The following is a 14,166-nucleotide window of genomic DNA, read 5'->3' as shown; positions in this document are numbered from 1 at the left end:
GATGAGCTTTTAGTACCTTTTTTTTTGTTTTTTCTCCCTCTTTTTTCCTTCACTTTATCCTCATAGTTCTCTATCTGCGTCTGTCTCATTGAGCCCAGTTGGTGTCTGCTGGATGAGTTAATTCCCTGATTGAGGTTTTAGTCGCCGTCAACAAAAGGCTGCATCTTTCAATAGGCCACATGGCTGGAGTAGGAGGGCTCTGATCCTTTCACAGACGTTTTGGGTGCATCTGCACTTCCTATTGAGCCTCAACCCTGAGGCTGATTTACCATCAGCAGCCACAGGAGCAATCTCTCTCTCACACAAGTCCTCAGTGCATTAAGGAATACCTAAGAGAATACACACACCACACATGCATGGTCTGAAAGCTACGGGGGATACACACTCACGACAGACAAACACACTGATGCACACAGTGAATCTGTACTTCCCTTGCTTCTGCCTCATTGTGCCCAGAGGACAATGCAGCCTGCTCTGGCAAAGAGCCAGTCCCTCTCATCTCCATTAGGTCATGTAGAGAGAGTTGTAGTGGTGATGGATACTTCAGTGGCCCAAGCTCTCCTCTCCGCAGGGAGAGAAAAGGAGCTGGGCCTCTACGGATTTGCCGCCATGCACACAGATGTACCCGGAAGAGGCTGTAGATGGACCTGGGTTTTATGAAATGTTTGAAATTCAGTTAAAAAACTAAATGATTACATTTAACTTGAAGACAGATGTTCAAATGATTACCCTCCCGAGCCACACAAAGCCTTTGGCTGGTCCATCATTACAAACACATGTTGTTGGAACAAGTGTAGTGTAAACCCACAGAGTCTATTTACTTTTTAATCAAGCTCACCAAAGATATCAGAATAATAAAAAATTGATTGCATCTGAAAAATCCATTTATTAAAAAGAAAATGCTTCATCAAAGCCCTGAAATGGCTTATATAGTACACATGTGGAAATCATTTATCTAACATTGAGGCTATTTGAGGAAGAAAATGATTAGTCTTTTTAGATTTGTAGCTACATTTTTGCAGTTACTAATGTCTACACAAAAGTAACTAGTTTGCCTCCATCCACAGTCTTTTATGAGCTTTGAGACAATGTGCTTTTTTGAAACCTTAACACACCGTATACTCGTTCACTCTGAGAGACCTAAGGGCAAGTGCAAGCCCTAACCAATCAAATTACGATAATACGATGGAGGAGGATGAGGCATCTGGTGACCCTTGTGTGTGTTCATCTGGTTGCGGATAAGATTTCCTGTGTACTTCTTTTAAGCATTGCATTGATAGCAAGTAAAGTACATTAGTAAGGCCTCATAAGACCTCGTGTCCTGCATGGAACTGTGATTTTTGTCGTTATGGTCGTTATTGGACACATCCACGTCAAGCCTTAAAGCAACCCATCTGGTGAAGCATTACTGACTCTTTATCACCTTGCCTATTTCCCTTTTTTTGTTATGTATATGACTTGGTAATGAACATAATCCCTTTAATAATACAGAATAAAGAACATTCCGAAGTTGTTCGTGAATGTATGACTCCATTAACGGATTGTAACACTCATTGTCTTGTGAGTGACTAGTTAATTCCACAATGGGAGCTGCTTGTAGCCCTGACTCATTTAGTCCTGTGATGCTGAAGAGGGAATGATGGGAGTCACCATATCTTGGGTCTGCACACACTGCTGACATCATAACTCGTTTCCTTTTGATTCACTTCTTTCTGTGTCTGTGTGTGTGTGTTGGAGTGTGAGACATACAGTCAGCGAGAGATGGGAGGAGTGACGAGGAGAGTTGACATCAGTGAGACGCAGAGAGACAAATCCTGTTGAACTTTGTCGACCTTGTATGTGTCATGCCACTTCCTGTAAGATCACAGAGTCAGCCGGTGAAGTTTCAGCGCTGACTGGCTGCTCTGTTTACACAGTGCATGATATATGAGTGTGAGTATGTGCCAGCCTTGGGAGGTCCATTAGGAGGAACATTTACTGCGTGTAATCACAGATTTAGAGAATAATACTCAATGCTTACACTCAATTTAAGTGAGATCATAAATACTACAACAACTGGCCATATAAAGGCAAAACATTTATTTTCTCTATCCACTAATTGGCACTCTAGACTTACTTTTGCTCCTCCTCTTCCTGCTTCTTCTATGGGTGGAGCTATTTCTTTGAAGGTGGGCGGGGGAGACAGAGTCAGAGCTGGAAGGAAGGAGAGAGTGAGTTAGACCTGGCTGGCTTCATTCAATATGTCAGTGACCTGCTATCATTTCGGCTGAGGGTATATGTTTTATACAGTTGTTTTTTACAGTATTTTACTGTCTGTGTGCATTTGATCAGAGATGAGGTACACCATTGCTCGTTCAAAACCCTGCCCGTCAGATTTAAAGCGTATAAAAAGGGACCATCATTCCGTGTTGACACCATAGGTCACTGAAATATTGACCCTCACACAAGAACAGCCCTGTGGCAGAGGATTGAAAATCAGAGGAGTAGCCCACACACAAACACGTGTGGCCTGAGAGAACACAAGTGCTGATAAATAACATTTCTGTTGTGCTGATTGAGCTGAGCAACATTTCAACATCTTTCATCTAGAAAAATGTTGTGAAAGGGTGTGGAAACTTTGTATCATGATTATCGTGGCAAAAATGGTCATAGTTCAGTATTATCACGGTATTATTGAAATGCACTGAAAATGTTCAAAAAAATCCTGATACACAAACTGAAGTAATTTAGCTTTTTTGTTGACATATAAAATAACAAAAAGAAAACAAGTAGAGCTGGATTGCAATAGAGACGGCCGACAACTTATTACGTCAAGTGCAGAGGTCGACTCCCAAAGTTTGTGTTTGTTAGACGTGTGTAATTTGTCGACAGTGGATACTAGCAATTGCTAGCTATAGCCAGAGCATTAGCAGCTCATGCTGTTACAGTACGAACCAAATCACCACGTTTATCACAGTAATTAACGATTCATACAGTACAAATACCTGTCAGGAATTTTACGTTACACCATGAAACCTGTAACTGTTTCACCCCCACTTTCATTTATGTTATTGATGACTAATGTGGAATTAACTTACAGAACGCCTCTTCTCCTTGGCTGGATAATGAGGGGTTAGTTGGGATGAGTCCATTTAAAAATGTTTGAGGTGCTTGTTGTTAATGGCTCGTCCTGGCCATGAGGTAAAGACTCTACCCCCTACCTGCAGTTCTGTGCTACCAACTCTACCCATCCACCCCCAATAAGCAGCTAAAGTGCCAGGCTTAGCCTACGCAAAGCAGACGACCCTAGTTCTTATCTGTGGAATGCCGGGCATCCTCACAGAGGATCTCCTCTGCACGCAGGAAGCTGTATTATCTCAAAGCCTCTGTCTCCTTTGATTGTCCCTGGGGACCTCTCTCTCTCTTCTGTCTCACTTTTAGATGTTTACATTTCTCTCGGCTGCCTCTCCCTCTTTCTTCCTCCCTTTTTCTTTGTACAATTTTCTCTCTGTCACCACCTTTTCGCTCTCTGCACAGCCACATATATTCAAATGAAAGGATTTATATCATGCACACAGATGCCGTAGCTTTATGTTTGCTCTTTTCAAACAAGTCGAGAGAGCAGCTTGGGAGTTAAAAGGGACAGATTTAAACCAGACACAGCTCATGATGGAGGATATTGATGATGCCGTCTTTTGTGGTCTCTGCAGTTTTGCATGCCGTGGCACTTTACAGGCTTGCATGTTTTTGGGACTGTGGTCAGCTCGCCTGGCAAAGATACAAGCTCATGTGTCTCAAGTTGCTGTATTTTTCCTCTAATTCTCTACCGTGACCTAAATTATTCCAGAGTTGGCTATGTCAAGATATCCTTCTTGTGCAGCTCAGTATTTGAATCCATTTTTAGTATAAAGTGTTCTGTGTCATTAAGCATGTGTTAAACAACAATTTCCTGTTATTGCCTTTTTAAATAAATATTTACTAACAGGAGGTTAACAAGATGATGATGATGAGATTGATGGTTACACAAGTAAATGGGTCAATTAAAATGAATCCAGATATATCGCTTGACCAACCAGTTACTAGCAGCACTAACTGGTCTGGTTTGATATCTCTTGATTGTTGTTTGTGATTGTGTCACATAACTCTTTCCTCTTCAAAAGTTCCCATGATGACAGAGTAGAGTAAGAAACAAGACACTATCTCTTGCACCATAACATTCACAGAGTTGAAAGGAGCCGAGCCCTTATCAATTTGTGAATGGTTACTTATGATAACTGTGCTGAGCTCATGAGTTATATCAGTCATTGGAAAATTTCAGTGAAAATAAACCTTGTAATGGAGAACTTGGTTTCATAACGCATGCAAATGTCTGAGACACACTCTTTTCCCTCGGCCTGCTTATTTTGGGCATATCTCAGAGTATAACATGTCTCATTATTCAGATTGAGAAAATAAACTGTCTTTGCTTGAATGATAGAAGTGATAAACTGAAGGCTCAAAGGACCCGTCCTTGGATCGGGTTACCAAAGCAATGCAGTCTGCCTGCCATGCAGTGATTTAAACCAGGTTCCTGTTTCTCCAAGGATGGCTTACAGTTTACACAGCGTGCCATGCTGATGCAAAGCCACGCTATGTGATCCAGCATTAGACCAAACTTTACCCAGCTGCTGTCTGTGACTCACACACAGTTATAGAACTGTATTGAGGTTTTTTTACAGACGGCATTAACCTGGATCATATTCCTCTGACTGTGCTCCTAAGATTGAATCAGTTCAGTAATACCTCAGCACTTCACCTCAAAGCATCGACTTTAACCTCAATTAGAGGTGTCGCTCAGGTTTCTGTTTGACAGTGATGATGTGATAATGTCATCAGTCTGGCAAAATAATCTGAAACTTTCAGTAAATTGAGTTCGGGGTTTACTCGTAGGTATATGAAGAAGTAAGATTGTACGATTATTTGAGTGGAAATTACAGAGTAGTGTTGGCCCTATATAGTTTTGTACTGCTACTGCTCAGTAGGTTGTGGTGTGGAAAGCTGCTTTACTGCCTGGAAACAACTGCTCTCTTTCAAGAGTTGGTTTTATGAGATGAGAACACGAACATGTGATGTCACTAGAACTAAATTATGCTTTGAAATCCTTATCTTAAACTTTAACAGAAGAGCGTGTAAAAGTTCTGACTAGAGCTTGGCAGATTTATCAGTTGATTGATAAAAATCAGGTGATATGAGCCTTTCACAGACATATCAGTATCAGCGTTTATGTTTGCTGATATGTAAACATATTTTACTTAATATACAATGAAGAAAAGAAAAGTGCTATCATGTTTACATTTTACTAAACAAATGGATATTTTCTTATATTATCTATTTAGTTATTTACAATAAAGTTTATGATGAAACTGTAAAATATCAAGCCTCAATTACATTTCTTTCTCAAAAGGGTTTCATAACGAGATCTTTATTGACCGATAAATTGGTATCCTAAATTGTTTACTCTTTAGTATCAATCCCAATAATTCATATCGGTAAGGACAATGTTGTCTCCGGTCAGTTTTATGGCCTCGATGCCGTTCTTGGGATTCATCAGCAAGACGTTTGTCCTTTTAGTTTCTTTAGAGTTTGGAACGTCCTGAAGGCAGCTTCACCTCAGAGAGGAAATCGGTGATATCCTTAGTAAGGACTGAACAAATCTCTTCTGTGTTCTCAGTTAAAGGTCTGCTCTGAGGCTGCAAGACCATTTGTGTGGGTCGTTTGCCAGGAAAGGAAATTAAGTTATACATGGATACGTTGTTGTGGAGAAGAGTTCTACGTCAAACATTACTGTAGGCGTCATTAAACCACCGTGGTTAACCATAAGTACTCTCTGTTTTTTCTGTAAGTTGCTATCATTGAGCGGAAGGGTTCAATTTCTTTGCAGAATCTTTAGCTGTGACGTCAGTTTCAGTGGCGACGCTTCTGCACATGTGACATGCGATGATAACAGTTTGCCTCAGTGTTATTAAAGGCAAGTCATCGCCACCACTGATGCACATGTCTGAGCCCTGTACCCAGGCTCATGTGCTTTCTACAGCAGAACAAATCTGTTTTTTATTTTGAAATTATTTTTGTTTTTTATGTCTCTGCCCTAGTCTGATGACTGATGTTTATTTTTAGATGTGAGAAAAAAACTGGAAATTGGCTGCATTTAACAAGTGGCTTTCTCATTCAAATATCATCCAGTTGAAGTTTGTTTTGATCATTTTAAAATGTTTCACTCTAAAGGTCATATAATGTGGTGCTACTTTTTATTTTAACATGCTTGCTTTGAAATGTTTGTCTCATGTCTTCCTCTGGGCACAGTCACTGTTCGCAGCTGTTTTACCATCAGCTTAGGAAAGTTTAGCCTCCCTATGTATTCAACTAAGATTAAAATGTTGAGATATTTATGGGATGGGCAAGAGTTGACTGCAGACAGACAAATTAAACCCCTCTCTTGTGTGTGTTGAGTGATTATTCTCCATGTGACAATACAGATTCAGTTTTTCTGTGTTATTTCGCTTTTTGTTATCGTTTAGTTTGACTGATCAGACAAATTTTGGTCAGCTCTTTCATCACAACAGTTAAAATGAAATCATTACTGTACCAGTGGTTTGCAGAATTAAAGGTTATATATATGATATTCACTGAAAATAGATGTTGCACTAGCACCAGTTTCCCCGACCACAACAAAAGCTTATCTGCAGCATCTCCCTCCTCTGTTTGAGTGTCTGAGCATCTATGTGAAATGCTGTAGTTGATAACATTATGTTTTAAAACCTATTTTAAGGCTGTGAGAAGTCTTGCAGCCCTAGGGTCGGCACACTCCCCCAACGGGCCAGTTAGCATGTCAAGTGTCAACACAAATACAGATACACTGTATCTACATGTACATAGTATTTGGGGTCCAAAATCCACATAACTGTAACATCTGTTTATGATAAATCACTAGTTAGAAGGAAAGAGGCTTAGTAGAGTAAATAACTTGATAGGAAACTGGCCTAAAAAATGATATGTTGCCTATTTATGAGGCCTGTGTCATATAAACTTTTACATTATTTGTTTGGCCTCACCCATATCTCTCTTGAAGAGTTGCATAATGTGCCGAACCTAAAACTCAGTGTATCAGATTCCAAGGATGAGATTTCTGTTTGGTTTAAGACTTTGTTTAAAAGTAAACTATTTTGTTTGCGTTTTAAAATGGTTGCTCAGACCGGCAATGACACATTGTTTTGGCATTTGTTTAGGCTCTCAGGAAGCTGTAATGCTTTATATTGGAAACCTTTCTCTGTGTTAGATCTTTTACTGGATTTCTACTGGCAATAGTAGTAATAGCTGAGAGTTTAGTTGAATAGATAATGGGTGGCTTGAAAGTCATTCTTCACTCTTTTATTAACTTTTTTTAGTTATAAACTCACTTTTGTCTCTTTTATGGTCCAGTGTCAATATTCATACTTGTCAGACTGATAATGGTTATCAAACAACCTGTTATTTCCAGGTGCTGCGTGGTGAGAGGGAAACAGTGGGTGCGGCATGCTGAGGCCACTCCCCCTGGCTCAGGATGAGTGTCAGAGATGGCGCTGCCACCATGGCAACGATCGCAGGTGGAGGAGGAGGGGGGAATGGGCCAGCTAACCTTAACGATCACGATGACCGCTCGTACCTGCTTCAGATTTACCCTCGACTGAATGCCCAGCCCTCCACCTGCTGCAACCTCAGGTGAGTGTTCCACAATGTTACTGCTAAAGACCTGCTGTTATTTATATCTAAAACTAATTTTCTGTATTATTTCTTAAAAAAACAACAACATTTAGCATTGATCAGACTGTAAATTATTCTATCAATTCATCAGGGTGCAGAAGGATGCAACAGCAGCCTCTGTAATCAAGGATGCTGCCACTGAGCTGGGGCTGGACCCCGGTCGTCTGTATGTGCTGGCGGAGGTGAAGGAATGTGGTGGCGAGGAGTGGGTGCTGGAGGCCGGAGACCAGCCAGTCCAGAGGTTTCTGCTGTGGCCTCGGAAAGCCCAAGAGCAACACAAACAGAACCTCGGCTTTTACTTCTTACTGCAGGTAGAGTTGAAAGAACACACTTCACTTTTCTGTCAACCAGTGGATGTAAACCACTGAGAAAAATCCTCTCACCACCAGACTGTTTCATTTTGCTTCCTCTTTGACATTTTAGTCATTTTCAGTGAGAAACAACAAACAAGTTTAACACATTGTCACCCTTTATTTTTATCAACCTTTATAAAGATAGTGTGTCAACAGTAAACAACCCATTTTTCTTTTCATTTCTCTGACCCAGGAGAGGAACCATGATGGTACTATTCATTATGTCCACCTCCCTGCTGTGACCAAGGAGCAGGAGGTACAGCGGCTAGCTGCCAGGGGTTTCCTCCCACCCCCACAGGATGACTTTGCAGACCTCTGCAACCTGCCCGCCCTCAATGAGGACAGGATATTAAATAACCTGCGCACACGTTTTTACAAGAAAAAGATCTACACTTATGCAGGCAGCATCCTGATCGCCATCAACCCCTTCAAGTTCTTGCCAATCTACAACCCTAAGTATGTCAAGATGTACGAGAACCACCAGCTGGGTAAATTGGAGCCTCATATTTTTGCTATCGCAGACGTGGCATACTATGCCATGCTCAGGAAGAGAGTCAACCAGTGCATCGTCATCTCTGGGGAAAGTGGCTCAGGCAAGACCCAGAGTACCAACTTCCTGATCCACTGTCTGACCGCACTCAGCCAGAAGGGTTATGCCAGTGGGGTGGAGAGGACCATACTGGGAGCGGGACCAGTCTTGGAGGTAAGACGTGAGATGACAGCTGTGCTAACGTCTGTGATATAAAAGATGGTGTTGGTCTTGTATAAGGTCAAAACAAATCAAAGAATGAAACAAGTGTGGTGATTATCCATGAGCTCTGAGCGCTTCATCCGTTTGACTCATCAGTCACATGGAACTCAACTCGTAATCACGTGTATTCAATATTTAGTATCCCAGAGTTATTTACGTTACAGCTATTCATGCTATTCAAGCTTGATGTCCATTCTGCAGTAGCTTCAGTCAGGTGTGAAAAGTATCACTGTTTTGATTAACCCTGATCTAACTATGACAGCTATTCACCAACTGACTCATCATATTGCCATGACACACACACACACACACACACACACACACACACACACACACACACACACACACACACACACACACACACACATACACATACACATGCACAGGAAGCATGTATACTGTTATCATAAAAATCATATAAAGGTATCAAATCCCATTCTGCAAAGAGCAAACGTATTTTCAGTGACTTAATGGCTCTTTAGGTCAGGGGCTGAGCTTATGGTCCATAAGGAAATGAGAACAGTGTAAAACCCTATAACATTAAGACTATGGTGTACTCAGAAAGAAGAAATGAAAAAGAGGATGGGAAGTTGCAACATAAACCTTTTCATGTGGCCTCTTGTCTTTGAAAACGCTGTGTGGGAATCTAGAAGAGACGGGGTTGTTTGTTTGCTCTCCGTGTCTCTGTAGTTTAGAGCAAACGGTGATGTTTATAAACTTATATTTCCAGTCAACGTGCTAATCTTTGCCTTGTTGGCTAAATGTTCTTCGAACAATATTTTCTAGATTCTGTTTGAAAAACTTAAATGTCATTTCGAGCTGTTGAACAAACACTGGTGTTTCTTTGTTGCCGCATGGGTCAGGTGACTGCGCTTCGCTTCCTGCTTTGAGAAAATACAAGCTTGTACTGACTTGTTCTGTACAACCGCTGACAGGACAGAGTAAACCAAAGCCTCAGACAATCTGAGACTGTAAACCTTGTGTCAGTTAAAGAGACAGGAGCTGGTGGGGAAATGTATTAGATTTGTCTTTGATATTATTCTCACTGCAGTGTTAAGGCCAGCTGGTTGTTAATGTAGGTGCTCATTTCGCAGACTGATGACAGGCAGACGCCGGCAGACTGATCGTCTGAGTCAGGCAGCCTGTTGACGTTGCTTAGTTGTCTGATCAATCACAGTGAGCAACTGTCTCAATGGTGCACAGGGTAAGGCAGCGCTAATCAGACTAATCACAGCAACAGAATAAACGTCTTTTCTCACTGATGACTTAACATTGAAAACACATATTTCACATTGTCAAAACATCACAAACTGTAGGGCTGCAACTAACATTTAGAAATTACCAAAATCAATATCTTCTTATTATTCTCTCAATAAAACAATCAATTACTTTGTCTATAGATTGTGTATTATCACTATATTTTTGTCAAATAACTGCAATAAATCTTCATATTTTACAAACTAGAACTTAATACAACTTACATTATTCAACTTTGATTATTTGTCCCTTATGCAGCCGAGAGTGAAACCGTCAGGGTTAATTAAAAACAAACTAAACAAATATCGGCAGACAATTAGACCACTGTTGTTTGTTTGTTTGTTTATATTTTCAGCAGGATTATGCAAAAAGTGCTTCACTGATCTGCACCAAACTTGTTAGAGGGATCTGGTAGGGTAGAGCCCATTAAGCCAGTTAAAAGCAGATTTTAAGATTTTTTTTTTCTTTTTCTCAGCATTTCATGTCAATAATGTTTGGATCTTGATGTTAAAAGCTGATATTTAAGCTGCTGAGATTTGACAATTTGACAATTAGATTACTTCCATTGTTTGGCTTTGGTGGTGGTATAAAAGCTCCATAGACTGGTATTCTAATTTAACAAGTAGTGGTTGCATCATGAAGAGTCAGTTATTACACTGCATTGTTTTGTACTTTAGTTTAATCCCTGAGCTCTGCTGCAAAAACGGAGTTGACTTTGTCTGTAAAAAAATTCTTGTCCCTGTAATGAGAAACAAGGTCCTCTACTTTCACATATGGTAGAATTTACCTCTGCTCAGACTTCAAGCAGGGTTATTATTGTGAAGTAATTTTCAGCTTTCAACATCCCTCCCCCTCTCTTATAAGGAACAGTCCACTGTGAGAGTAGTTTCACAATGTACTCGTACAATGCATATCGTTAGCACTGGACAATTACACTACCCTGCAGTTCTGGCTCAGATGAATTAAGCATAAAGTTTTGTATGTGTGTTGGTAGTGTACTAGGTGGCATGAAAGTGTGCGACCCCAGGCTGCACAATCATCTGACCATCATGTAGATAAAAAGCAGAAATGCCTGTACTAGTTTCAGTTCTACAGCCTTCCTTGTAGTGGAGAACTAATTACTCTCAGGCTTATCTGGAAGTAAATCTCCACGTATTTTTCTGTTTTATTTCACAGTAATGTAGCTTAGAATAGACCTTATAGCCATGAAAGCCGTAAGAGGAATGTGGTTTATTCAAAGTACAAAATGTTTTGGAAAAGTGATCTGTAAAAGTTCACTGGAACACTCAATACGATCGAGCAAGAGTAAAAAGAAGAAGAAAAAAGGAACCAGAAGTTTGATAGGAATTGGCCCCATTTAGTTGTATTACTGACAATAATACAGGGTGGGCAGCTATAGTAAGTTGCACCCACTGTGTATCCATCCATCCAGCATTTGTCATTTCCCTAGCAACTCCACACTCGCTGACTCAGTACTGCACCTTTCATCACTGAACTGCTGCTCCCTTCACATGCATGTGAATAAGCACCTTCTGAAAGCATCAGTCCCTTGATGTGTGTCACTCTGTCAGTCCTCAGTTCTGGGTGGCTGATGGAGGGAGGAAGGGGGACGTGAAGGGGAGATTTTCCTCTCCATCAGCAGAGTTCTGGTCCCTTTGGCAGACGCACTGCCACTCTGGTTTTCTCTCCCGGAATTGTGTGCGTGTGATTTGCGTGTGTAGTGTGTGTTTGTGTCAGCCAAGTCCAGCGCTGTGGTTGAAGGGGCAGACAGGGAGACGGGTTTAGGTTTGCTGGCCTGGTCAGTTGAGGAAGTGGAGACACGATTCCATGTCTGACCCGTCTGTCAATCATCCTGGCTGCTGAACAGATGTACGATTCAGCTTCGAGTATCACAGCATCCACATGTCATCAGACAAGTTTGAGGAAACTATTTCTTTTTCCACACTGTTATGTGCTAAGAGACCCTGCTAGATTGTAGTTGTTAAAAAAAGACTTGTTTGAAAACCACCCCAGTAGCACGCTCTTAAGATGGCTGACATGAAACAAAAGTTCCTTTACAGAGGAAGCAATAACTAAAACTATGTTCCCTGCAGTTTCTCTCCACTCACAAAGTTTACCTCTGGTGGTTGTTTCCTGACGACTTCCAGTCCAGACGTTACATATGGAGCCTAGATTTCTATTTTTAGACAGGTTTACTGAAGTTGAGCTATTATAGTTTATTCTTTTTGTCTTGGAAGCTTATCAGGTTACAGTGGTGGAAAATGCAAAGTGTGTGTGTAGATCCTGAAGCTTTAGGAGAGGTCCTCAGGCCCGGGTCACATTTTGAGGAGATGAGATCATCGTGTGTGGTGCCGGACTCTGGCTGTGGGCTGTGTTGCTGGCAGAGTGAATGGCCCCAACCTGAAACCATATGGGAAAGCCTTTGCCCTACTTTAGGGCTTTGCTGCACTTTGAACAAATGGGCTTCTACCTGCAAAACGGCTCACCGGCTACAAATGACGATTTCACTCATGAACTGGTCAAACCGGTTGATCATCTTTTACATGTTTTTTGTTGGTCTCTCTGTTTTCATTTAACCCGGCTGTGAAGCCCATTTATGCTTTATGTCAGCAAGGCCCTCCTCTGTGAGAGAGCTTACACATGGGAGGCAACATATTGGAGTTATGTGCCTGTAGTCCGGAAAGTTAGATCAAGTTTTTCCTGTTACTTTGTGTTTATAAGACAACTGTTTGACTATCATTTCCTTGATTCATTCCTGCTCTGAAATCTAAACAATTTTAACTCAAAGAGAGAAGTCAACAGCAGAACAAGCCTGGAATTATTTAGAAAATACTGGCTTGGTCTTTGGAGCAAATAAAAGCAAATCTTCAGAAGACCTGAGTAGCTTGTTTCTAAAGTATCGGTTGTCATTGTGATTCATACAGCCTTGTACTATGACCTGTTTATAATGTGACAGGAAGTAGATTTAGACAGACACCTCTGACACAGCTTTCTTGCTCATAAGCATTTGATGTTTGGTATGATGCAAGTCATGACTTCTTTTTCATATTCTTTTCACTTGCTTTCAAAGACTTAGTAACTACAATATAACCTCCTAGTTGTTGCTTATTTATGTTATACCTCTCTTACATAGTTCCCCGTCTCCTCCATTCCATCATGTCTCACAACTTCAGACAGGAAGTTCCTATCATCCGGAACCCTCTTTAACAGGAAGCGCCTACGACACGGGAAGCAGCAGCAGCAGTTCTCGCTGCCCCTAGCTCAGAGTCTCGAGGGGCGTGGAGAGACCCAAGTATTGTATTGTTTTTCAGGAAGTGCAGAGGAGTAACTGGCCATTCTGTCTGCTGATCCATTGTTTATCTCTTAGTTACGGGTTGCAGCGCTTTATTCCTCAGCTATATTTGGTCAGGCTGGGTGGCATTGTGAGTCTTTGGCAAAGCTGGCATTACTGGGTTTAAGTTGCTGCATCATGTGCAAGCGTCATTCATCTCAAACACACACACATAGACAAAGTTCTTACTGTAATCATATCATGCAGAATCACATTAAAGAGTAGAACATGCTGTTCCTAAGAGGCTGAATACAGCTTACATGTAGCAGCATGCTGCAGGCCACTGCAGGGTCTAATAATGGTACTGTGACCACACCACAAGCTGGAGTTTGATGTGGGACCCATCTAGACATGGGTGGAGCAGCTTGAAATGGCTTCAATCTGGTAAAACACCAGACCACAAGAGGAGCAAAACTGGTGCCTGAAAACGTAATCCTAACCCTTCTGGTTGTGTTTCTTTTACTCTATTGTGTGTCTTGTTCTTCTGCCTGTAACTGTGATGAAGCTAATGTTAACGCCTGGAAGCGTTTCACCAGATTTTCTGCTTTTGCTTATAATGGCTGTCGTCTGTTACAATCAACTACTGCATACTGAATCAATTACAATTTTTTCCCCTCGCAACCAACACTGCCACCACTGTATTTCCACTATGCTGTTGTCATGCAACACAAGTTAGTTTGTTTCCACTGAAGTTGATGATGGCTTTGCAGTTATTA

At 41.2% G+C, this 14,166-nt stretch overlaps 1 protein-coding gene across 1 annotated transcript in view; it reads left to right on the top strand.

Moving 5' to 3' along the window:
- The window catches only part of si:zfos-588f8.1, a 53,952-nt gene that overhangs the window by 12,528 nt on the left and 27,258 nt on the right, over window positions 1–14,166 (top strand). The window contains exons 2-4 of the mRNA XM_061078404.1: window positions 7,496–7,716; window positions 7,850–8,069; window positions 8,305–8,814. Coding sequence (XP_060934387.1) covers window positions 7,559–7,716; window positions 7,850–8,069; window positions 8,305–8,814 — 888 coding nt within the window. The 5' untranslated portion in view covers window positions 7,496–7,558. The remainder of the gene's footprint in view (window positions 1–7,495; window positions 7,717–7,849; window positions 8,070–8,304; window positions 8,815–14,166) is intronic.

This window comes from Limanda limanda, chromosome 9 (assembly GCF_963576545.1).
Source record: "Limanda limanda chromosome 9, fLimLim1.1, whole genome shotgun sequence".
Classification (NCBI taxonomy): Eukaryota; Metazoa; Chordata; class Actinopteri; order Pleuronectiformes; family Pleuronectidae; genus Limanda; species Limanda limanda.
This window is presented reverse-complemented; position numbering and strand designations above follow the sequence as displayed.